General features: G+C 32.3%; 3 protein-coding genes and 1 long non-coding RNA gene across 4 annotated transcripts; all 4 read left to right on the top strand.

Annotated features, from left to right (window-relative positions):
- The first annotated feature begins 511 nt into the window (after positions 1–511).
- LOC138305679 (uncharacterized) lies at positions 512–26119 on the top strand. Its single transcript, XM_069245968.1, has 9 exons — positions 512–918; positions 2752–3068; positions 4095–4276; positions 22402–22447; positions 23168–23276; positions 23860–23986; positions 24498–24543; positions 25275–25323; positions 25918–26119. The coding sequence occupies exons 2-9, from the start codon at positions 2774–2776 to the stop codon at positions 26117–26119; spliced, it is 1056 nt and encodes a 351-aa protein (XP_069102069.1). The 5' UTR covers positions 512–918; positions 2752–2773.
- On the top strand, positions 4312–6543 carry LOC138306758 (uncharacterized). The gene is made up of 3 exons (XR_011205909.1): positions 4312–4414; positions 5688–5733; positions 6456–6543. It is a non-coding gene; the product is annotated as an uncharacterized lncRNA (long non-coding RNA).
- LOC138306757 (uncharacterized) lies at positions 12077–15856 on the top strand. The gene is made up of 5 exons (XM_069247228.1): positions 12077–12848; positions 13435–13561; positions 14065–14110; positions 14838–14946; positions 15534–15856. Exons 1-5 carry the CDS (start codon positions 12730–12732, stop codon positions 15628–15630), a joined length of 498 nt encoding a protein of 165 aa, XP_069103329.1. The 5' UTR covers positions 12077–12729; the 3' UTR covers positions 15631–15856.
- LOC138306530 (uncharacterized) lies at positions 16956–21221 on the top strand. The gene is made up of 5 exons (XM_069246983.1): positions 16956–17062; positions 17649–17775; positions 18278–18323; positions 20371–20416; positions 21141–21221. Exons 1-5 carry the CDS (start codon positions 16956–16958, stop codon positions 21199–21201), a joined length of 387 nt encoding a protein of 128 aa, XP_069103084.1. The 3' UTR covers positions 21202–21221.
- Positions 26120–26679: the final 560 nt, after the last annotated feature.

Genomic DNA, 26679 nt, shown 5'->3' on the forward strand with positions numbered 1-26679 from the left:
TGGTGTGTAACATACATTGTGTGTTCTAGCATATCCAGTGGGTTAGCTTTATTATATGCTAGATTACCTAATGTATGTTACACATCTATACATGTCAAAAATATTAAACCAATGCTTATATTTACATTTAAACTATTCATCTCCGTTTCAAACAGAAAATAGACAAGCAAAAAAATAAAATATGAAAATAAAACTTATACGTCTGCATATACCAGTTGATGGAACAACTGTACTTTGGCTTCCGGTAAGTTGTCATGGACAACCGACTAAACAATAACAGTAGATGAAATAATACTATCGATAAACCGAGGTATGTAAAGATAAATACAACACTTTAATCCATTTAAAATATCTTAATTAGAATACATATTCATGTTGATCAATTTTAAGAATATTTCAATATTCCTTCAGTGAATTTTCACACATCCAGCCTTAAATCTAGCCTTTTCGTGACTTCGTGATGAAGGTATTAGTATACCAGAGCCTAACCGACAATATTAATATTGGAAAATTAGCCCAACCATACTTGATATTTGAGAATCCCGTCTCCCAGTACCGTTCAGTTTAGGTATGTGTATAGATATGCGTTATTATCGTCTAATGTCTGTACTTTAGAATATTTCGTCACGGTTTCCTATCGAGTTACCTATAATGGCAGTAATACAACCTATTCGATTGTATTGTGATAATGCGACATGGATATTCTATTTTTAACGCAGTACGTCATTGGAGTTCCCACTATCTGCATTCCTCCAGTGTTTTAACCTATACAGAAGAAAGGTTTTAACAGTTACTTATGTAAAGTTGTCTACAGCTACCTGTGTATATAAATTGAACCTGAGATCTCTACAAACAGTGAATATTTTTGCAATAGATCTACGTCTAAATCTAACCGATTTGACAAGGGCAACAGATTAGGTAAGTGGCAACCATAATACTATTCAATACGCTGTATATTGTATAACATCTCCCAACACCCATAACATCGGTCTCCCACCCATAACATCTGTCTCCCACTCATAACAACTGTCTCCCAATCATCACAACTGTCTCTCACTCATAACAACTGTCTCCCACTCATAACATCTGTCTCCCACTCATAACATCTGTCTCCCACTCATAACAACTGTCTCCCACTCATAACAACTGTCTCCCACTCATAACAACTGTCTCCCACTCATAACATCTGTCTCCCACTCATAACATCTGTCTCCCACTCATAACAACTGTCTCCCACTCATCACAACTGTCTCCCACTCATAACAACTGTCTCCCACTCATAACAACTGTCCCCCACTCATAACATCTGTCTCCCACTCATAATATCTGTCTCCCACACATAACATCTGTCTCCCACTCATAATATCTGTTTTCCACTCATAACATCTGTCTCCCACTCATAATATCTGTCTCTCATCCATAACATCTATATCCCACTCATAATATCGGTCTCCAACACATAACATGTCTGTCTCTCCCACATATATACCCTCTCATGATATCTTTCTCCCACTCATAATTTCTGTCTCCCACCAATAATATCTGTCTCCCACTCAAAACATATATACCCCCTCATAACATCATTCTCCCACCCATAATATCTGTCTTCCACCAATAGTATCTGTCTCCTACTCAAAACATATGTACCCCCTCATAATATCTGTCTCCCACCCATAACATCTATATCCCACTCATGATATCTGTCTCCCACTAATATTATCTGTCTCCCATTCAAAATAACTGTCTCCCACTCATAATAACTATCTCCTACTCACAACATCTGTCTCCCACTCGTAATATCTGCCTCTCACTCAAAACATATGTACCCCCTTATTATATCTTTCTCGCACTCATAATTTCTGTCTCCCACTAATAATATCTGTCTCCCATTCAAAATAACTGTCTCTCATTCATAGTATCTCCCTTCCATTCATAACATCTGTCTCCTCTGGGGTATCGAGGATAAATGTTGTGATAATTAAATAGAGGTTGTTTTTTTAGAAAAAAATCAGCTTGTTTCAAATGGCAGCTAATCGTCGAACGACAAAAATGAAGATGATAGACTTGCTTAAAATGAACTTGCATTGTATCTCAATGAAGAACTTGAGACAAAAGACTTCAACAAATTAAAAGGACTATATAAAGACGTTGTCCATTATCAGTTCAAGACCTAGATAAAATTACAGATGTTTTAAAACTAGTTCATCAACATCTATCCCAATTCATAATATCTGTCTCCCACTCATAATGTCTGTCTCCCACTCATAATATCTGTCTTCCACTCATAATATCTGTCTTCCACTCATAATGTCTGTCTCCCACTCATAATGTCTGTCTCCCACTCATAATATCTGTCTCCCACTCATAATGTCTGTCTCCCACTCATAACATCTGTATCCCACTCATAACATATGTCTCTCACTCATGCATCTGCCTCCCATTTATAATATCTGTCTCACACTCATGACATCTGTCTGACACTCATACATCTTTCTCCCATTCATAAAACCTGTCACTCACTCATAACATCTGTCTCCCATTAAAACATCGGTCTCCCACCAATAATATCTGTCTCCCACTCATTACATCTGTCTCTCAATCATAATATGTCTGCTCATCTATGGCATATTATGCGATAGATGTGATGGCATTGATAGCAACCCCTGGGGTAACGAGGATGAATGTTGTGATAATTAAAAAAAGGTATTTTGTAGATGTTGTATTTACTAAAATTTACATATTTCGTTTTAGAAAAAAAATCAGCTTGTTCCAAATGGCAGCTTATCGTGGAACGACAGAAAATGAAGATGATAGACTTGCTCATAATGAACTTGCATTGAATGTCAATGACGAACTTTCGACAGAAGACTTCAACAAATTAAAAGAACTATTTAGACGTTGCCCACTATCAGTTCAAGAGTTAGAAGAAATTACAAATGTGTCAGAACTGTTTCACATACGTGAAAAATATGAAAAAATATCAGTGTTGAACTATGAATTCTTCACGAAACAATTGAGGAAAGTTAATCCAAGTCTTGCTACTTATGTGGAAAAGAAGGAAACTGAAGGTGAGGAAGGTCAAACTGAAGATAATGCTTTACATACCAGTACATAAACCTTGTTTTTCACATAACTGCGAGTGAAATACTTGTTTATACAATGAGGCTGTATTACATGGCTACCTATGCAAAACAACCTCGTGACGTTACTGCGTGAACAACATTACTATTTTCTTAAATGTTATTTTAAGAAAATATGCTGGTTTTACTATAATACTGCAAAAAATGGGATTTGCTTTAAAAGCATCACTCAGTTTTCATGTGTGGATAGTTTATTTGCAGTTACGGTTTTGTTTGTAGTTATTTCTCAAATAATTGTAAAATTGTAATAAAACGTCAAGATGTGAGAGAAAGATACTCTTTCACATGATGATATGATGGATAGGGATACATCTTGTGTCTTATAAGCTTGTATTTTGTAATTCATTAGTTTTTTTTCTGAATATGACCAAGGTTATTTAGGACACTTGGCCATAGGTCGTACGCATTGTGATCTTTTGCAATAGTCTGACTCGTCGTACGTCTTTCGTTAAGCGCAATGTTATAACTTTTCCTTGGGAACACGGTTACTAGAATAGAAATAAAAAAAAATATTTAAAAAATATGAGCTAATAAGTTACTGAGTTATTGCTTTTTACATTGATTTATTATTGGTCTCTGTAAACATATTAATTTTAGTCAACTTTGCTTAAGCGTAGATGTTTAATGAAACTTTGCATCCAGCTTACAATTAATGGAATTAGATTTTTTATTTACAGTTAAGAAACTCGTGACTATATAAATTGAAAAGTACGTTATATAAACATAAACGGTTACTTACAACTGCCTTTGCCAGGCGTATCGAGAGCTTTTGATCAGTTCCATGCGCATTTAAAAATGCATGAACTAGAGATACTATTTGATAAGCTGGCTAAATGGCAACTCTGTAATGTTGCCCTTTTCCCGCCAAATTGTAGCTCTAGCTCATTCATTGTATAACATGGATTTGTTTCTAGGAGAAACTAGTTTTTCATTTACTTGCTTGGTTTATTATAGGTCTGTCTGCATCCAAAAAACGAAAGACGACAGAGGGAAAGGAGTCGTCATCTAGTTCAGGTTTGCATAGCCTCTATCCACGAAAGTCAACGTCCTCACCAACCAACATGGACGCTCCGGACGCTGCAGAAAACGTAAACAAAGATATCAAAATCAGGCGTGATGAAGACATGGATTTCAAGGTTAGGAATACTACTATACAGCACGACGAGAAACGTCGTGTCTAATGAAGCCCATCTAAAGATTTTCTTCATCGTACATATAACGTTATTGGATTTTTTAAGATATACCCTTATCTTGTATCCCTATCTCAAGGATTTGTAAGTGATATTATCTACGTCCTTGTCTACACTACAGATGCATCTGGTATTATTTGGGTCTATTTCTAAATTATTGTGTATCAATTAGGTGACCCAAAAGGGCATAAAACACTCTGGTAACTCGTATGTCAAATATCTAGATATACTATATAAACCAACATAAAGATAACTCAAAGATACATTCTTTGAACGTTTTTTGCCGTATCAGGGCGGCTCTTCAGATTGGTTTATTCGAAATAATATATTCTGAAGAGCCGTTCTGACATGGAGAAAAGTTCAACAAATGTATCGTTGAGTTTTCTTCACTTTACATTTTTTTTCGTCCGAAAGGAAGATATTAAGTTCATTATCATTAAACCAACACACACATATACAGTGGCTTATATATTACCGACGTGTTAACCACCTACCTAAAGTTATATGTGCCGTATTGTTCATAGTCACGAATCAAGAAGAGCTTTTAATATGTTATTCAACTCCAAAAGTTACCAACATTTTGAGAATTACAATACTTTCAATGTATAGGTTTTAATTTTAAAAAGTACAAAATGGACTGAAAATGATTTTTGGCAGTACTGCCAAAAATCATTATATCAACATCTTCAGTGTAATGAAATGAGTACATACGGTCAGACCATGAAGCCATCTTGGTGTCCACAATTTCATTGCACATTTTTACAGTATTTTTAGTAATTGTAAAGTGATTTCTGAAGGTATATTTCCATCTACAGCTTTATTCATTAAAACTTATGGTTTTAAATAGATAACTGAAGAAAAATTAACATGTCCAAATTTTAACCAGTTACGGCACATGTAACTTTAATGTACATGTACACATGTACACTGTACATGTACATGTATGAGTGATCCTGAGAAATGTAATTGAAATACATACTAGGATTGCAGGCTAATGAATACACTTAAACAATCTTAGAGGTATAGTACGACGAGAGAATTTTGAATCAGAAGTTTCGCAATGTTGAGATATAATATTGTTGGGTTAACAAAAGTCGACTAATTGAATCACCTAGAAGATCGTCAACTGTTTACCTTTTTACAGTCAGGTTACCAACTTCATCAGTTGCAAACTGCCCCATATTTCATTGTTCAACGGACAATTAAAATATAAGGTCATAAACGAGGAGATATCTTTTCCTGGACAATATGTTTCAGCTAAATTAACACGGTGAAGTTACGTTTTAACCCGTGATTTGATAAGCACTTTTATTCTGTATCACAAGTGAAGTATATCAAATGCCTTTTTTTCTTATAGGGTACAGATTCTGCTGTTGTGCGCTCAAAGTATTTCAAAACAGAAGGTATTGTGAAAAGTTTGACTGGTAATTGAAAAAAAACATATGACAATACATGTAACTTATATTATATTAAAATGTTAAATTTTGAAGTGTAACATACGTGCACACATTTTCTTTGTTAACTGAGTTTGAGGTCAATCGATGCACGTATTACATTGAACTAGAAATGGGTCAAAGGAGCAAATTGCTATACCTTTACTCTATATTCCCTATACACTCATTTGGTCTGAGACTCTAAAATATTAATTTATGTTGACATAAAACATGTGTATCATAATTGTATATAATAGCAATCTAGATTAATACAATAATTTTAAACTTGAAATCAACTCTACAAAGTATAGATTTATGCATTTGTAAAGAATCATAATCTTAATCAATGATATTCTATTATTGAACAGAACATCAGAATTTTGGTGTCAACATTTTGTTGTTTTTTATGCATATGTCTGTTTCTCTCCATAGACAGCCAGAAGTGATGAAGCAATGTCTCAATTTGCATTCAACTATTACCTCGGTTGATTCTGGCATCCTGGATACAGAATCTGTTGACAAATGTCGCAATGCGTCATAAACAAAACGTTATTAATAAAGCTTTGCAATCAGACAGTATGTTAATTGACATTACTCTCATGATATGTAGAGTGATTTTTGACATTCTTATTGCAGTCCTTCAATAATTCATTTGAAAATATTAAATGCATTGTTTTCGAAAATGTTTTCAGGATTACGCAAATTGACGAAAGGGGCTATACCTTCCACTTTTGGCTGGTCTCCAGAAGCTGTGCCTAGAAGAACTCCACAAAAAAGAACAGTTACTGTACCTAGTGACAGGTTCGAACTCTTTAATTGTAATTTATGTACTGTTAATCATGTAAACATTTTTGATTTGCAAATTTAAATGGAAATATTAAAGATTGGTACATGTTTCTTTTCCAAAGCTGTAATTAATTAATTTGTGCGCATAGAATTCGGTGCAAACAAAAGTATATATATCAATCAATTAGACTGCAAATCACAGTTGATCTACTTTAAAACTTTAATTGAAGTTAAAGGAGCTCGATTTCTGCAGTTAAATTCACTTTTATTTTTACTTCAGTTCAATAAAGTATTGGTTGTCATATGTTGGCATCCATTGGTGTGTAACATACATTGCTTTACATTTATATACATTGCATGATCATAGCCAATGGAGCGAATTATCATACATTATCAACATATAAGTTATGTGCGGTGGCAATGTAAATCTTTTGAAAAAAATAATATCTGGATTCCCAAAACCTTTTTAACTAATTTCAAAAGTGAAAGACATTCTGCCAATGTGAAAAAACACAAGCGGCTAATAAAACTTCAGCAGCAGGTGTGCTCAGAGGGCTGTATATTTTATGTCAAAATGTAAATGTATATTAATTTTTCTTTTGCAGTTACGAAGGTAATAACAAAAAGAGTTCTACCAGTGCATCATCTACAGCGGAGATAAATCTAACTAATCCCACTAGCGTAAAAAAAATTTACTGTGACGAAAAGCCTTCTCAAGACGAAGATATTGAGGTATTAAACGATTTTTTATCAATGCCAGATATGATTTTGTACAAGATTATTTTTTACTCCTATTGTACATGTTTGTGGGATCCTGAAAAATATCCCGTGTAATTGAAATACATACTAAGATTGCAGGCTGATGAATATACTTAAAGAATCTTAGAGGTATTGCACGACGAGTCAATTTTGAATCATTACGTTATTGCCCATCAGTAGTTTAAAGATATAATATTATTAATTAACAAAAGTCGATTAATTGAATCACCTAGAAGATCGTCAACTGTTTACCTTTTTACAGTCAGGTTACCAACTTTATCAGTTGCAAACTGCCCCATATTTCATTGTTCAACGGACAATTAAAATATAAGGTCATAAACGAGGAGATATCTTTTCCTTGACAATATGTTTCAGCTAAATTAACACGGTGAAGTTACGTTTTTAACCCGTGATTTGATAAGCACTTTTATTCTGTATCACAAGTGAAGTATATCAAATGCCTTTTTGTCTTATAGGGTACAGATTCTGCTGTTGTGCGCTCAAAGTATTTCAAAAGAGAAGGTATTGTGAAAAGTTTGACTGGTAATTGAAAACAAATCATGTGATACTACATTTAACCTATATTATATTTAAATGTTAAATTTTGAAGTGTAACATACGTGCACACATTTTCTTTGTTAACTGAGTTTGAGGTCAATCGATGCACGTATTACATTGAACTAGAGATGGGTCAAAGGAGCAAATTGCTATACCTTTACTCTATATTCCCTATACACTCATTTGGTCTGAGACTCTAAAATATTAATTTATGTTGACATAAAACATGTGTATCATAATTGTATATAATAGCAATCTAGATTAATACAATAATTTTAAACTTGAAATCAACTCTACAAAGTATAGATTTATGCATTTGTAAAGAATCATAATCTTAATCAATGATATTCTATTATTGAACAGAACATCAGAATTTTGGTGTCAACATTTTGTTGTTTTTTATGCATATGTCTGTTTCTCTCCATAGACAGCCAGAAGTGATGAAGCAATGTCTCAATTTGCATTCAACTATTACCTCGGTTGATTCTGGCATCCTGGATACAGAATCTGTTGACAAATGTCGCAATGCGTCATAAACAAAACGTTATTAATAAAGCTTTGCAATCAGACAGTATGTTAATTGACATTACTCTCATGATATGTAGAGTGATTATTTGACATTCTTATTGCAGTCCTTCAATAATTCATTTGAAAATATTAAATGCATTGTTTTCGAAAATGTTTTCAGGATTACGCAAATTGACGAAAGGGGCTATACCTTCCACTTTTGGCTGGTCTCCAGAAGCTGTGCCTAGAAGAACTCCACAAAAAAGAACAGTTACTGTACCTAGTGACAGGTTCGAACTCTTTAATTGTAATTTATGTACTGTTAATCATGTAAACATTTTTGATTGCAAATTTAAATGGAAATATTAAAGATTGGTACATGTTTCTTTTCCAAAGCTGTAATTAATTTGTGCGCATAGAATTCGGTGCAAACAAAAGTATATATATCAATCAATTAGACTGCAAATCACAGTTGATCTACTTTAAAACTTTAATTGAAGTTAAAGGAGCTCGATTTCTGCAGTTAAATTCACTTTTATTTTTACTCCAGTTCAATAAAGTATTGGTTGTCATATGTTGGCATCCATTGGTGTGTAACATACATTGCTTTACATTTATATACATTGCATGATCATAGCCAATGGAGCGAATTATCATACATTATCAACATATAAGTTATGTGCGGTGGCAATGTAAATCTTTTGAAAAAAATAATATCTGGATTCCCAAAACCTTTTTAACTAATTTCAAAAGTGAAAGACATTCTGCCAATGTGAAAAAACACAAGCGGCTAATAAAACTTCAGCAGCAGGTGTGCTCAGTGGGCTGTATATTTTATGTCAAAATGTAAATGTATATTAATTTTTCTTTTGCAGTTACGAAGGTAATAACAAAAAGAGTTCTACCAGTACATCATCTACAGCGGAGATAAATCTAACTAATCCCACTAGCGTAAAAAAAAATTTACTGTGACGAAAAGCCTTCTCAAGACGAAGATATTGAGGTATTAACGATTTTTTATCAATGCCAGATATGATTTTGTACAAGATTATTTTTTACTCCTGTTGTACATGTTTGTGGGATCCTGAAAAATATCCCGTGTAATTGAAATACATACTAAGATTGCAGGCTGATGAATATACTTAAAGAATCTTAGAGGTATTGCACGACGAGTCAATTTTGAATCATTACCTTATTGCCCATCAGTAGTTTAAAGATATAATATTATTAGATTAACAAAAGTCGATTAATTGAATCACCTAGAAGATCGTCAACTGTTTACCTTTTTACAGTCAGGTTACCAACTTCATCAGTTGCAAACTGCCCCATATTTCATTGTTCAACGGACAATTAAAATATAAGGTCATAAACGAGGAGATATCTTTTCCTTGACAATATGTTTCAGCTAAATTAACACGGTGAAGTTACGTTTTAACCCGTGATTTGATAAGCACTTTTATTCTGTATCACAAGTGAAGTATATCAAATGCCTTTTTTTCTTATAGGGTACAGATTCTGCTGTTGTGCGCTCAAAGTATTTCAAAAGAGAAGGTATTGTGAAAAGTTTGACTGGTAATTGAAAACAAATCATGTGATACTACATTTAACCTATATTATATTTAAATGTTAAATTTTGAAGTGTAACATACGTGCACACATTTTCTTTGTTAACTGAGTTTGAGGTCAATCGATGCACGTATTACATTGAACAAGAGATGGGTCAAAGGAGCAAATTGCTATACCTTTACTCTATATTCCCTATACACTCATTTGGTCTGAGACTCTAAAATATTAATTTATGTTGACATAAAACATGTGTATCATAATTGTATATAATAGCAATCTAGATTAATACAATAATTTTAAACTTGAAATCAACTCTACAAAGTATAGATTTATGCATTTGTAAAGAATCATAATCTTAATCAATGATATTCTATTATTGAACAGAACATCAGAATTTTGGTGTCAACATTTTGTTGTTTTTTATGCATATGTCTGTTTCTCTCCATAGACAGCCAGAAGTGATGAAGCAATGTCTCAATTTGCATTCAACTATTACCTCGGTTGATTCTGGCATCCTGGATACAGAATCTGTTGACAAATGTCGCAATGCGTCATAAACAAAACGTTATTAATAAAGCTTTGCAATCAGACAGTATGTTAATTGACATTACTCTCATGATATGTAGAGTGATTTTTGACATTCTTATTGCAGTCCTTCAATAATTCATTTGAAAATATTAATGCATTGTTTTCGAAAATGTTTTCAGGATTACGCAAATTGACGAAAGGGGCTATACCTTCCACTTTTGGCTGGTCTCCAGAAGCTGTGCCTAGAAGAACTCCACAAAAAAGAACAGTTACTGTACCTAGTGACAGGTTCGAACTCTTTAATTGTAATTTATGTACTGTTAATCATGTAAACATTTTTGATTTGCAAATTAAAATGGAAATATTAAAGATTGGTACATGTTTCTTTTCCAAAGCTGTAATTAATTTGTGCGCATAGAATTCGGTGCAAACAAAAGTATATATATCAATCAATTAAACTGCAAATCACAGTTGATCTACTTTAAAACTTTAATTGAAGTTAAAGGAGCTCGATTTCTGCAGTTAAATTCACTTTTATTTTTACTTCAGTTCAATAAAGTATTGGTTGTCATATGTTGGCATCCATTGGTGTGTAACATACATTGCTTTACAGTTATATACATTGCATGATCATAGCCAATGGAGCGAATTATCATACATTATCAACATATAAGTTATGTGCGGTGGCAATGTAAATCTTTTGAAAAAAATAATATCTGGATTCCCAAAACCTTTTTAACTAATTTCAAAAGTGAAAGACATTCTGCCAATGTGAAAAAACACAAGCGGCTAATAAAACTTCAGCAGCAGGTGTGCTCAGTGGGCTGTATATTTTATGTCAAAATGTAAATGTATATTAATTTTTCTTTTGCAGTTACGAAGGTAATAACAAAAAGAGTTCTACCAGTACATCATCTACAGCGGAGATAAATCTAACTAATCCCACTAGCGTAAAAAAAATTACTGTGACGAAAAGCCTTCTCAAGACGAAGATATTGAGGTATTAACGATTTTTTTATCAATGCCAGATATGATTTTGTACAGGATTATTTTTTACTCCTGTTGTACATGTTTGTGGGATCCTGAAAAATATCCCGTGTAATTGAAATACATACTAAGATTGCAGGCTGATGAATATACTTAAAGAATCTTAGAGGTATTGCACGACGAGGCAATTTTGAATCATTACCTTATTGCCCATCAGTAGTTTAAAGATATAATATTATTAGATTAACAAAAGTCGATTAATTGAATCACCTAGAAGATCGTCAACTGTTTACCTTTTTACAGTCAGGTTACCAACTTCATCAGTTGCAAACTGCCCCATATTTCATTGTTCAACGGACAATTAAAATATAAGGTCATAAACGAGGAGATATCTTTTCCTGGACAATATGTTTCAGCTAAATTAACACGGTGAAGTTACGTTTTAACCCGTGATTTGATAAGCACTTTAATTTTGTATCACAAGTGAAGTATATCAAATGCCTTTTTTTCTTATAGGGTACAGATTCTGCTGTTGTGCGCTCAAAGTATTTCAAAAGAGAAGGTATTGTGAAAAGTTTGACTGGTAATTGAAAACAAATCATGTGATACTACATTTAACCTATATTATATTTAGATGTTAAATTTTGAAGTGTAACATACGTGCACACATTTTCTTTGTTAACTGAGTTTGAGGTCAATCGATGCACGTATTACATTGAACAAGAGATGGGTCAGAGGAGCAAATTGCTATACCTTTACTCTATATTCCCTATACACTCATTTGGTCTGAGACTCTAAAATATTAATTTATGTTGACATAAAACATGTGTATCATAATTGTATATAATAGCAATCTAGATTAATACAATAATTTTAAACTTGAAATCAACTCTACAAAGTATAGATTTATGCATTTGTAAAGAATCATAATCTTAATCAATGATATTCTATTATTGAACAGAACATCAGAATTTTGGTGTCAACATTTTGTTGTTTTTTATGCATATGTCTGTTTCTCTCCATAGACAGCCAGAAGTAATGAAGCAGTGTCTCAATTTGCATTCAACTATTACCTCGGTTGATTCTGGCATCCTGGATACAGAATCTGTTGACAAATGTCGCAATGCGTCATAAACAAAACGTTATTAATAAAGCTTTGCAATCAGACAGTATGTTAATTGACATTACTCTCATGATATGTAGAGTGATTTTTGACATTCTTATTGCAGTCCTTCAATAATTCATTTGAAAATATTAAATGCATTGTTTTCGAAAATGTTTTCAGGATTACGCAAATTGACGAAAAGGGCTATACCTTCCACTTTTGGCTGGTCTCCAGAAGCTGTGCCTAGAAGAACTCCACAAAAAAGAACAGTTACTGTACCTAGTGACAGGTTCGAACTCTTTAATTGTAATTTATGTACTGTTAATCATGTAAACATTTTTGATTTGCAAATTTAAATGGAAATATTAAAGATTGGTACATGTTTCTTTTCCAAAGCTGTAATTAATTTGTGCGCATAGAATTCGGTGCAAACAAAAGTATATATATCAATCAATTAGACTGCAAATCACAGTTGATCTACTTTAAAACTTTAATTGAAGTTAAAGGAGCTCGATTTCTGCAGTTAAATTCACTTTTATTTTTACTTCAGTTCAATAAAGTATTGGTTGTCATATGTTGGCATCCATTGGTGTGTAACATACATTGCTTTACAGTTATATACATTGCATGATCATAGCCAATGGAGCGAATTATCATACATTATCAACATATAAGCTATGTGCGGTGGCAATGTAAATCTTTTGAAAAAAATAATATCTGGATTCCCAAAACCTTTTTAACTAATTTCAAAAGTGAAAGACATTCTGCCAATGTGAAAAAACGCAAGCGGCTAATAAAACTTCAGCAGCAGGTGTGCTCAGTGGGCTGTAGATTTTATGTCAAAATGTAAATGTATATTAATTTTTCTTTTGCAGTTACGAAGGTTATAACAAAAAGAGTTCTACCAGTACATCATCTACAGCGGAGATAAATCTAACTAATCCCACTAGCGTAAAAAAAAATTACTGTGACGAAAAGCCTTCTCAAGACGAAGATATTGAGGTATTAACGATTTTTTTATCAATGCCAGATATGATTTTGTACAGGATTATTTTTTACTCCTGTTGTACATGTTTGTGGGATCCTGAAAAATATCCCGTGTAATTGAAATACATACTAAGATTGCAGGCTGATGAATATACTTAAAGAATCTTAGAGGTATTGCACGACGAGTCAATTTTGAATCATTACGTTATTGCCCATCAGTAGTTTAAAGATATAATATTATTAGATTAACAAAAGTCGATTAATTGAATCACCTAGAAGATCGTCAACTGTTTACCTTTTTACAGTCAGGTTACCAACTTCATCAGTTGCAAACTGCCCCATATTTCATTGTTCAACGGACAATTAAAATATAAGGTCATAAACGAGGAGATATCTTTTCCTTGACAATATGTTTCAGCTAAATTAACACGGTGAAGTTACGTTTTAACCCGTGATTTGATAAGCACTTTTATTCTGTATCACAAGTGAAGTATATCAAATGCCTTTTTTTCTTATAGGGTACAGATTCTACTGTTGTGCGCTCAAAGTATTTCAAAAGAGAAGGTATTGTGAAAAGTTTGACTGGTAATTGAAAACAAATCTATGTGATACTACATTTAACCTATATTATATTTAAATGTTAAATTTTGAAGTGTAACATACGTGCACACATTTTCTTTGTTAACTGAGTTTGAGGTCAATCGATGCACGTATTACATTGAACTAGAGATGGGTCAGAGGAGCAAATTGCTATACCTTTACTCTATATTCCCTATACACTCATTTGGTCTGAGACTCTAAAATATTAATTTATGTTGACATAAAACATGTGTATCATAATTGTATATAATAGCAATCTAGATTAATACAATAATTTTAAACTTGAAATCAACTCTACAAAGTATAGATTTATGCATTTGTAAAGAATCATAATCTTAATCAATGATATTCTATTATTGAACAGAACATCAGAATTTTGGTGTCAACATTTTGTTGTTTTTTATGCATATGTCTGTTTCTCTCCATAGACAGCCAGAAGTGATGAAGCAATGTCTCAATTTGCATTCAACTATTACCTCGGTTGATTCTGGCATCCTGGATACAGAATCTGTTGACAAATGTCGCAATGCGTCATAAACAAAACGTTATTAACAAAGCTTTGCAATCAGACAGTATGTTAATTGACATTACTCTCATGATATGTAGAGTGATTTTTGACATTCTTATTGCAGTCCTTCAATAATTCATCATTTGAAAATATTAAATGCATTGTTTTCGAAAATGTTTTCAGGATTACGCAAATTGACGAAAGGGGCTATACCTTCCACTTTTGGCTGGTCTCCAGAAGCTGTGCCTAGAAGAACTCCACAAAAAAGAACAGTTACTGTACCTAGTGACAGGTTCGAACTCTTTAATTGTAATTTATGTACTGTTAATCATGTAAACATTTTTGATTTGCAAATTTAAATGGAAATATTAAAGATTGGTACATGTTTCTTTTCCAAAGCTGTAATTAATTTGTGCGCATAGAATTCGGTGCAAACAAAAGTATATATATCAATCATTTAGACTGCAAATCACAGTTGATCTACTTTAAAACTTTAATTGAAGTTAAAGGAGCTCGATTTCTGCAGTTAAATTCACTTTTATTTTTACTTCAGTTCAATAAAGTATTGGTTGTCATTATGTTGGCATCCATTGGTGTGTAACATACATTGCTTTACATTTATATACATTGCATGATCATAGCCAATGGAGCGAATTATCATACATTATCAACATATAAGCTATGTGCGGTGGCAATGTAAATCTTTTGAAAAAAATAATATCTGGATTCCCAAAACCTTTTTAACTAATTTCAAAAGTGAAAGACATTCTGCCAATGTGAAAAAACACAAGCGGCTAATAAAACTTCAGCAGCAGGTGAGCTCAGTGGGCTGTATATTTTATGTCAAAATGTAAATGTATATTAATTTTTCTTTTGCAGTTACGAAGGTAATAACAAAAAGAGTTCTACCAGTACATCATCTACAGCGGAGATAAATCTAACTAATCCCACTAGCGTAAAAAAAAAATTACTGTGACGAAAAGCCTTCTCAAGACGAAGATATTGAGGTATTAACGATTTTTTATCAATGCCAGATATGATTTTGTACAGGATTATTTTTTACTCCTATTGTACATGTTTGTGGGATCCTGAAAAATATCCCGTGTAATTGAAATACATACTAAGATTGCAGGCTGATGAATATACTTAAAGAATCTTAGAGGTATTGCACGACGAGTCAATTTTGAATCATTACGTTATTGCCCATCAGTAGTTTAAAGATATAATATTATTAGATTAACAAAAGTCGATTAATTGAATCACCTAGAAAGATCGTCAACTGTTTACCTTTTTACAGTCAGGTTACCAACTTCATCAGTTGCAAACTGCCCATATTTTCATTGTTCAACGGACAATTAAAATTATAAGGTCATAAACGAGGAGATATCTTTTCCTTGACAATATGTTTTCAGCTAAATTAACACGGTGTGAAGTTACGTTTTAACCCGTGATTGATAAGCACTTTTATTCTGTATCACAAGTGAAGTATAATCAAATGCCTTTTTTCTTATAGGGTACAGATTCTGCTGTTGTGCGCTCAAAGTATTTCAAAAGAGAAGGTACTTGTGAAAGTTTGACTGGTAATTGAAAACAAATCATGTGATACTACTTAGAGGTTACATTAACCTATATTTATATTTAAATGTTAAATTTTGAAGTGTAACATACCTGCACACATTTTCTTTGTTAACTGAGTTTGAGAGTTTGAGGTCAATCGATGCACGTATTACATTGAACTAGAGATGGGTCAAAGGAGCAAATTGCTATACCTTTACTCTATATTCCCTATACACTCATTTGGTCTGAGACTCTAAAATATTAATTTATGTTGACATAAAACATGTGTATCATAATTGTATATAATAGCAATCTAGATTAATACAATAATTTTAAACTTGAAATCAAACTCTACAAAGTATTAGATTTATGCATTTGTAAAGATATCATAATCTTAATCAATGATATTCTATTATTGAACAGAAACATCAGAATTTTGGTGTCAACATTTTGTTGTTTTTTATGCATATGTCTGTTTCTCTCCATAAACAGCCAGAAGTGATGAAGCAATGTCTCAATTTGCATTCAACTATTACCTCGATTGATTCTGGCATCCTGGATACAGAATCTGTTGACAATAAAATGTCGCCAATGCGTTTAAACACAAAACGTTATTAATAAAGCTTTGCAATCAGACAGTATGTTAATTGACATTACTCTCATGATAAGAGTGATTTTTTGACATTCTTATTGCAGTCCTTCAATAAATTCATTTGAAAAATATTAAATGCATTGTTTTCGAAAATGTTTCAGGACGCAAAAGGGGCTATACCTTCCACTTTTGGCTGGTCTCCAGAAGCTGTGCCTAGAAGAACTCCACAAAAAAGAACAGTTACTGTACCTAGTGACAGGTTCGAACTCTTTAATTGTAATTTATGTACTGTTAATCATGTAAACATTTTTGATTTGCAAATTTAAATGGAAATATTAAAGATTGGTACATGTTTCTTTTCCAAAGCTGTAATTAATTTGTGCGCATAGAATTCGGTGCAAACAAAAGTATATATATCAATCAATTAGACTGCAAATCACAGTTGATCTACTTTAAAACTTTAATTGAAGTTAAAGGAGCTCGATTTCTGCAGTTAAATTCACTTTTATTTTTACTTCAGTTCAATAAAGTATTGGTTGTCATATGTTGGCATCCATTGGTGTGTAACATACATTGCTTTACATTTATATACATTGCATGATCATAGCCAATGGAGCGAATTATCATACATTATCAACATATAAGTTATGTGCGGTGGCAATGTAAATCTTTTGAAAAAAATAATATCTGGATTCCCAAAACCTTTTTAAACTAATTTCAAAAGTGAAAGACATTCTGCCAATGTGAAAAAACACAAGCGGCTATAAAACTTCAGCAGCAGGTGTGCTCAGTGGGCTGTATATTTTATGTCAAAATGTAAATGTATATTAATTTTTCTTTTGCAGTTACGAAGGTAATAACAAAAAGAGTTCTACCAGTACATCATCTACAGCGGAGATAAATCTAACTAATCCCACTAGCGTAAAAAAAATTTACTGTGACGAAAAGCCTTCTCAAGACGAAGATATTGAGGTATTAACGATTTTTTATCAATGCCAGATATGATTTTGTACAGGATTATTTTTTACTCCTGTTGTACATGTTTGTGGGATCCTGAAAAATATCCCGTGTAATTGAAATACATACTAAGATTGCAGGCTGATGAATATACTTAAAGAATCTTAGAGGTATTGCACGACGAGGCAATTTTGAATCATTACGTTATTGCCCATCAGTAGTTTAAAGATATAATATTATTAGATTAACAAAAGTCGATTAATTGAATCACCTAGAAGATCGTCAACTGTTTACCTTTTTACAGTCAGGTTACCAACTTCATCAGTTGCAAACTGCCCCATATTTCATTGTTCAACGGACAATTAAAATATAAGGTCATAAACGAGGAGATATCTTTTCCTGGACAATATGTTTCAGCTAAATTAACACGGTGAAGTTACGTTTTAACCCGTGATTTGATAAGCACTTTTATTCTGTATCACAAGTGAAGTATATCAAATGCCTTTTTTTCTTATAGGGTACAGATTCTGCTGTTGTGCGCTCAAAGTATTTCAAAAGAGAAGGTATTGTGAAAAGTTTGACTGGTAATTGAAAACAAATCATGTGATACTACATTTAACCTATATTATATTTAAATGTTAAATTTTGAAGTGTAACATACGTGCACACATTTTCTTTGTTAACTGAGTTTGAGGTCAATCGATGCACGTATTACATTGGACAAGAGATGGGTCAGAGGAGCAAATTGCTATACCTTTACTCTATATTCCCTATACACTCATTTGGTCTGAGACTCTAAAATATTAATTTATGTTGACATAAAACATGTGTATCATAATTGTATATAATAGCAATCTAGATTAATACAATAATTTTAAACTTGAAATCAACTCTACAAAGTATAGATTTATGCATTTGTAAAGAATCATAATCTTAATCAATGATATTCTATTATTGAACAGAACATCAGAATTTTGGTGTCAACATTTTGTTGTTTTTTATGCATATGTCTGTTTCTCTCCATAGACAGCCAGAAGTGATGAAGCAATGTCTCAATTTGCATTCAACTATTACCTCGGTTGATTCTGGCATCCTGGATACAGAATCTGTTGACAAATGTCGCAATGCGTCATAAACAAAACGTTATTAATAAAGCTTTGCAATCAGACAGTATGTTAATTGACATTACTCTCATGATATGTAGAGTGATTTTTGACATTCTTATTGCAGTCCTTCAATAATTCATTTGAAAATATTAAATGCATTGTTTTCGAAAATGTTTTCAGGATTACGCAAATTGACGAAAGGGGCTATACCTTCCACTTTTGGCTGGTCTCCAGAAGCTGTGCCTAGAAGAACTCCACAAAAAAGAACAGTTACTGTACCTAGTGACAGGTTCGAACTCTTTAATTGTAATTTATGTACTGTTAATCATGTAAACATTTTTGATTTGCAAATTTAAATGGAAATATTAAAGATTGGTACATGTTTCTTTTCCAAAGCTGTAATTAATTTGTGCGCATAGAATTCGGTGCAAACAAAAGTATATATATCAATCAATTAGACTGCAAATCACAGTTGATCTACTTTAAAACTTTAATTGAAGTTAAAGGAGCTCGATTTCTGCAGTTAAATTCACTTTTATTTTTACTTCAGTTCAATAAAGTATTGGTTGTCATATGTTGGCATCCATTGGTGTGTAACATACATTGCTTTACATTTATATACATTGCATGATCATAGCCAATGGAGCGAATTATCATACATTATCAACATATAAGTTATGTGCGGTGGCAATGTAAATCTTTTGAAAAAAATAATATCTGGATTCCCAAAACCTTTTTAACTAATTTCAAAAGTGAAAGACATTCTGCCAATGTGAAAAAACACAAGCGGCTAATAAAACTTCAGCAGCAGGTGTGCTCAGTGGGCTGTATATTTTATGTCAAAATGTAAATGTATATTAATTTTTCTTTTGCAGTTACGAAGGTAATAACAAAAAGAGTTCTACCAGTACATCATCTACAGCGGAGATAAATCTAACTAATCCCACTAGCGTAAAAAAAATTTACTGTGACGAAAAGCCTTCTCAAGACGAAGATATTGAGGTATTAACGATTTTTTATCAATGCCAGATATGATTTTGTACAGGATTATTTTTTACTCCTGTTGTACATGTTTGTGGGATCCTGAAAAATATCCCGTGTAATTGAAATACATACTAAGATTGCAGGCTGATGAATATACTTAAAGAATCTTAGAGGTATTGCACGACGAGGCAATTTTGAATCATTACGTTATTGCCCATCAGTAGTTTAAAGATATAATATTATTAGATTAACAAAAGTCGATTAATTGAATCACCTAGAAGATCGTCAACTGTTTACCTTTTTACAGTCAGGTTACCAACTTCATCAGTTGCAAACTGCCCCATATTTCATTGTTCAACGGACAATTAAAATATAAGGTCATAAACGAGGAGATATCTTTTCCTGGACAATATGTTTCAGCTAAATTAACACGGTGAAGTTACGTTTTAACCCGTGATTTGATAAGCACTTTTATTCTGTATCACAAGTGAAGTATATCAAATGCCTTTTTTTCTTATAGGGTACATATTCTGCTGTTGTGCGCTCAAAGTATTTCAAAAGAGAAGGTATTGTGAAAAGTTTGACTGGTAATTGAAAACAAATCATGTGATACTACATTTAACCTATATTATATTTAAATGTTAAATTTTGAAGTGTAACATACGTGCACACATTTTCTTTGTTAACTGAGTTTGAGGTCAATCGATGCACGTATTACATTGGACAAGAGATGGGTCAGAGGAGCAAATTGCTATACCTTTACTCTATATTCCCTATACACTCATTTGGTCTGAGACTCTAAAATATTAAATTATGTTGACATAAAACATGTGTATCATAATTGTATATAATAGCAATCTAGATTAATACAATAATTTTAAACTTGAAATCAACTCTACAAAGTATAGATTTATGCATTTGTAAAGAATCATAATCTTAATCAATGATATTCTATTATTGAACAGAACATCAGAATATAGGTGTCAACATTTTGTTGTTTTTTTTATGCATATGTCTGTTTCTCTCCATAGACAGCCAGAAGTGATGAAGCAATGTCTCAATTTGCATTCAACTATTACCTCGGTTGATTCTGGCATCCTGGATACAGAATCTGTTGACAAATGTCGCAATACGTCATAAACAAAACGTTATTAACAAAGCTTTGCAATCAGACAGTATGTTAATTGACATTACTCTTATGATATGTAGAGTGATTTTTGACATTCTTATTGCAGTCCTTCAATAATTCATTTGAAAATATTAAATACATTGTTTTCGAAATATTTTCAGGATTACGCAAATTGACGCTAGGGGCTATACCTTCCACTTTTGGCTGGTCTCCAGAAACTGAGCCTAGAAGAACTCCACAAAAAAGAACAGTTACTGTACCTAGTGACAGGTTCGAACTCTTTAATTGTAATTTATGTACTATTAATCATGTAAACATGTTTGATTTGCAAATTCAAATGGAAATATTAAAGATTGGTACATTATTCTTTTCCAAAGCTGTAATTAATTTGTGCGCATGGAAGTCGGTGCAAACAAAAAGTATATATATATTAATCAATTAGACTGCAAATCACAGTTGATCTACTTTAAAACTTTAATTGAAGTTAAAGGAGCTCGATTTCTGCAGTAAACTTCACTTTTATTTTTACTTCAATTCAACAAAATATTGGTTATCATATGTTGGCATGCATTGATGTTTAACATACATTGCTTTACATTTATATACATTACATGGTCATAGCCAATGGTGCGAACTATCATACATTAACAACTAATTTCAAACGTGAAAGACATTCTGCCAATGTGAAAATTACAAACGCACGCGGCTAATAAAAAACTTCAGCAGCAGGTGTGCTCAGTGGGCTGTATATTTTATGTCAAAATGTAAATACATATTTATTTTTTTTTTGCAGTTATGAAAGTTATACAAAAAGAGTTCTACCAGTACATCATCTACAGCGGAGATAAATCTAACTAATCCCACTAGCGTAAAAAAAATTACTGTGACGAAAAGCCTTCTCAAGACGAAGATATTGAGGTATTAACGATTTTTTATCAATGGCAGATATGATTTTGTACAGGATTATTTTTTACTCCTATTGTACATGTATGTGGGATCCTGAGAAATATTCCGTGTAATTGAAATACATACTAGGATTGCAGGCTGATGAATATACTTAAAGAATCTTAGAGGTATAGCACGACGAGGCAATTTTGAATCATTACGTCATTGCCCATCAGTAGTTTAAAAGATATAATTATTATTAGATTAACAAAAGTCGATTAATTGAATCACCTAGAAGATCGTCAACTGTTTACCTTTTTACAGTCAGGTTACCAACTTCATCAGTTGCAAACTGCCCCATATTTCATTGTTCAACGGACAATTAAAATATAAGGTCATAAACGAGGAGATATCTTTTCCTGGACAATATGTTTCAGCTAAATTAACACGGTGAAGTTACGTTTTATCCCGTGATTTGATAAGCTCTTTAATTTTGTATCACAAGTGAAGTATATCAAATGCCTTTTTTTCTTATAGGGTACATATTCTGCTGTTGTGCGCTCAAAGTATTTCAAAACAGAAGGTATTGTGAAAAGTTTGACCGGTAATTGAAAAAAAAAACATATGACAATACATTTAACTTATATTTAAAATGTTAAATTTTGAAATGTAGCATACGTGCACACATTTTCTTTGTTAACTGAGTTTGAGGTCAATCGATGCACGTATTACATTGAACTAGAAATGGGTCAAAGGAGCAAATTGCTATACCTTTACTCTGTATTCCCTATACACTCATTTGGTCTGAGACTCTAAAATATTAAATTATGTTGACATAAAACATGTGTATCATAATTGTATATAATAGCAATCTAGATTAATACAATAATTTTAAACTTGAAATCAACTCTACAAAGTATAGATTTATGCATTTGTAAAGAATCATAATCTTAATCAATGATATTCTATTATTGTACAGAAGATCAAAATATTGGTGTCAACATTTTGTTGTTTTTTATGCATATGTCTGTTTCTCTCCATAGACAGCCAGAAGTAATGAAGCAATGTCTCAATTTGCATTCAACTATTACCTCGGTTGATTCTGGCATCCTGGATACAGAATCTGTTGACAAATGTCGCAATACGTCATAAACAAATACGTTATTAACAAAGCTTTGCAATCAGACAGTATGTTAATTGACATTACTCTCATGATATGTAGAGTGATTTTTGACATTCTTATTGCAGTCCTTCAATAATTTATTTGAAAATATTAAATACATTGTTTTCGAAATATTTTCAGGATTACGCAAATTGACGCTAGGGGCTATACCTTCCACTTTTGGCTGGTCTCCAGAAACTGTGCCTAGAAGAACTCCACAAAAAAGAACAGTTACTGTACCTAGTGACAGGTTCGAACTCTTTAATTGTAATTTATGTACTGTTAATCATGTAAACATTTTTGATTTGCAAATTTAAATGGAAATATTAAAGATTGGTACATGTTTCTTTTCCAAAGCTGTAATTAATTTGTGCGCATAGAATTCGGTGCAAACAAAAGTATATATATCAATCAATTAGACTGCAAATCACAGTTGATCTACTTTAAAACTTTAATTGAAGTTAAAGGAGCTCGATTTCTGCAGTTAAATTCACTTTTATTTTTACTTCAGTTCAATAAAGTATTGGTTGTCATATGTTGGCATCCATTGGTGTGTAACATACATTGCTTTACATTTATATACATTGCATGATCATAGCCAATGGAGCGAATTATCATACATTAGCAACATATAAGTTATGTGCGGTGGCAATGTAAATCTTTTGAAAAAAATAATATCTGGATTCCCAAAACCTTTTTAAATTTCAAAAGTGAAAGACATTCTGCCAATGTGAAAAAACGCATGCGGCTAATAAAACTTCAGCAGCAGGTGTGCTCAGTGGGCTGTATATTTTATGTCAAAATGTAAATACATATTAATTTTTCTTTTGCAGTTACGAAGGTTATAACAAAAAGAGTTCTACCAGTACATCATCTACAGAGGAGATAAATCTTACTAATCCCACTAGCGTAAAACACGATTTCTATGACGAAAAGCCTTCTCAAGACGAAGATATTGAGGTATTAACGATTTTTTATCTATGCCAGATATGATTTTGTACAAGATTAATGTTTCTCCTATTGTACATGTATGTGTGATCCTGATAAATATCCCGTGTAATTGAAATAAATACTAGGATTGCAGGCTGATGAATACACTTAAACAATCTTAGAGGTATAGCACGACAGGACAATTTTGAATCGTTCACGTTATTGCCCATCAGTAGTTTCGCAATGTCGAAATATAGTATTATTAGATTAACAAAAGTCGATTAATTGAATCACCTAGAGAATCGTCAACTGTTTACCTTTTTACAGTCAGGTTACCAACTTTATCAGTTGCAAACTGCCCCATATTTCATTGTTCAACGGACAATTAAAATATAAGGTCATAAACGAGGAGATATCTTTTCCTGGACAATATGTTTCAGCTAAATTAACACGGTGAAGTTACGTTTTAACCCGTGATTTGATAAGCACTTTAATTTTGTATCACAAGTGAAGTATATCAAATGCCATTTTTTTCTTATAGGGTACATATTCTGCTGTTGTGCGCTCAAAGTATTTCAAAACAGAAGGTATTGTGAAAAGTTTGACCGGTAATTGAAAACAAATCATATGATACTACATTTAACTTATATTATATTAAAATGTTAAATTTTGAAATATAACATACGTGCCCACATTTTTTGTTAACTGAGTTTGATGTCAATCGATGCACGTATTAGATTTAACTAGAGATGGGTCAGAGAAGCAAATTGGTTTACTTTTACTTTGTATTTCCTATTGTACACTCATTTGGTCTGAGACTCTAAAATATTAATTTATGTTGACATAAAACATGTGTATCATAATTGTATATAATAGCAATTTAGATCAAAACAATAATTTTAAACTTGAAATCAATTCTACAAAGTATAGATTCATGCGTTTGTAAAGAATCATAATTAAATGTTGCAATGCGTTTACACACATCGGCTAAATTTGCTGAATAAGCAGGAATTAGTAATGAACGTGATATTTCGATGTTGACTAGTCAACATTTCCCAGGTGCAAAACAGATCTGTTTTCACCATAAAAGAGTATAGAGTATACAAAGCAAAGGTATATTATTATTATCATAATCATAAATGGTCCTCAAAAATACAATTCAACTTGAGTTATATTAGAAACACATTTTATAATTTGCCAGTTAGTGAAGTCTGAATTTGATCACATCATTGACAAAATTTGACAATTTGAAACTACTGTCATAGTATGTAAAGTGATCTAAAGGGACTGTTTACATTCAATTTGCCTTGACTTCCAGACATTGCGGCAGGAAGTAGTCCACGGAAAAGAACGGCACCTAGTGACAGGTTTGAACTCCTTAAATACAATTTATGTACTGGTAATCATGTAAACATGTTTAATTTGTGAATTCAAATAGAAGAATGCAAGATTAGTACATGTTTCATTTTCTAATCTGTAATTGAATTTGTGTGCGTGAAATTTAGTGCTTACAAGTGTGTTACTATACTGATTAAACACACTGCAAATCTGTCCAACCGTTTTACTAACTTGAAGTCAGATGATCTAATTCAAAACTTTAATTGAAGTTAAAGAAGTTCTATTTCTGCTATAAACTTTATTTTTTATACTTAAATTCAATTAAGCATTGGCTGTCATAAGTTTGACATGTATTGGTGTGCAACATTAATGGGTGTTCTAGCATATCCAGTGGTGCGCATATTGGATTTAGTACAACATATAGGTACTGTGCAGTGGCAATGTAAATATTATGAAAAAAATAATCTTTATTTCATCAAACTTTTTTAAAACTAATTTAAGTAAAAGACATTATGTCAGTATGAAAATTACAAGCACATGAAGCTACTGAAACTGCAGGAGCAGGTGTGCTCAGTGGGCTGTATATTTTATGTAAAGATGTAATGTATATTTTGTCTTTGCAGTAATGAAGGTAATACCAAAAAGAGGTCAACCAGTAAAACATATGCAGCGGATGTACCAGCAACTAATCCCCCTAGCGTAGAGCACGACTGCTGTCTCGAAAAGCCATCTCAAGACAAATATATTGAGGTATCGATAATTTGTTTTCCTTTTAAGATATCATCTTGTTCAGGCTTTATATTTTATTTCATATCAATGCATTAGAAAAATTATGCTAATTGGTATCCGCCAACCGACATTATATAATAAAGGTTAGATGGTTTGTTATGTACCCAACAGGTCGCTGTGACCTTCATCTGAGAAAAAACTTGTACATCATACTATTTATATTATTATGTATGTCATATATTATGTCCCCATGTATGTGAGGGAAATACCTGCAGTTTCATAACACATATTGTAGGGAATTCATCTGATTGTCTTGTTAAAATTGATTTATGAACTCTAGATTATAAGTAGATACCACATACATAGCGACAGCTACTCGTGGTAAGAATATACATATAACTTTGGTTCAGTGAATGGTCCCATTTTTATTGATTAAAGGCACTATATAAAATATATTTTACTTTCTAAGATATTGAAATTGTATTGGGTTTTTGTTTTACATTTCAGGAATTAGAGACCCATATTGAAAGGCTGGAGCAAAAAGTTAAAGAACTCACCATTAAAGTGGAGAAATTTGGAATTCAGAAATTTTCAGCTAATCCAGATCTAATTAATTTTTATACTGGCTTCACTTCATATGAAATTTTTTGTTCTGT

Source organism: Argopecten irradians, chromosome 13 (genome assembly GCF_041381155.1).
Source record: "Argopecten irradians isolate NY chromosome 13, Ai_NY, whole genome shotgun sequence".
NCBI lineage: Eukaryota > Metazoa > Mollusca > Bivalvia > Pectinida > Pectinidae > Argopecten > Argopecten irradians.

What these genes read in the sequence shown, in the direction of transcription:
- LOC138306757 (XM_069247228.1), top strand. Translation starts at nt 12,730, where the DNA reads ATGTTTTCAGGATTACGCAAATTGACGAAAAGGGCTATACCTTCCACT. An exon ending in GTTACTGTACCTAGTGACAG is followed by an intron (nt 12,849 to 13,434) that starts GTTCGAACTCTT and finishes TTTCTTTTGCAG; the next exon opens with TTACGAAGGTTATAACAAAA. An exon ending in GTTACTGTACCTAGTGACAG is followed by an intron (nt 14,947 to 15,533) that starts GTTCGAACTCTT and finishes TTTCTTTTGCAG; the next exon opens with TTACGAAGGTAATAACAAAA.
- LOC138306530 (XM_069246983.1), top strand. Translation starts at nt 16,956, where the DNA reads ATGTTTCAGGACGCAAAAGGGGCTATACCTTCCACTTTTGGCTGGTCT. An exon ending in GTTACTGTACCTAGTGACAG is followed by an intron (nt 17,063 to 17,648) that starts GTTCGAACTCTT and finishes TTTCTTTTGCAG; the next exon opens with TTACGAAGGTAATAACAAAA. An exon ending in AAAGTATTTCAAAAGAGAAG is followed by an intron (nt 18,324 to 20,370) that starts GTATTGTGAAAA and finishes TTTTTCTTATAG; the next exon opens with GGTACATATTCTGCTGTTGT.
- LOC138305679 (XM_069245968.1), top strand. Translation starts at nt 2,774, where the DNA reads ATGGCAGCTTATCGTGGAACGACAGAAAATGAAGATGATAGACTTGCT. An exon ending in AAAGTATTTCAAAACAGAAG is followed by an intron (nt 22,448 to 23,167) that starts GTATTGTGAAAA and finishes AAATATTTTCAG; the next exon opens with GATTACGCAAATTGACGCTA. An exon ending in CTCAAGACGAAGATATTGAG is followed by an intron (nt 23,987 to 24,497) that starts GTATTAACGATT and finishes TTTTTCTTATAG; the next exon opens with GGTACATATTCTGCTGTTGT.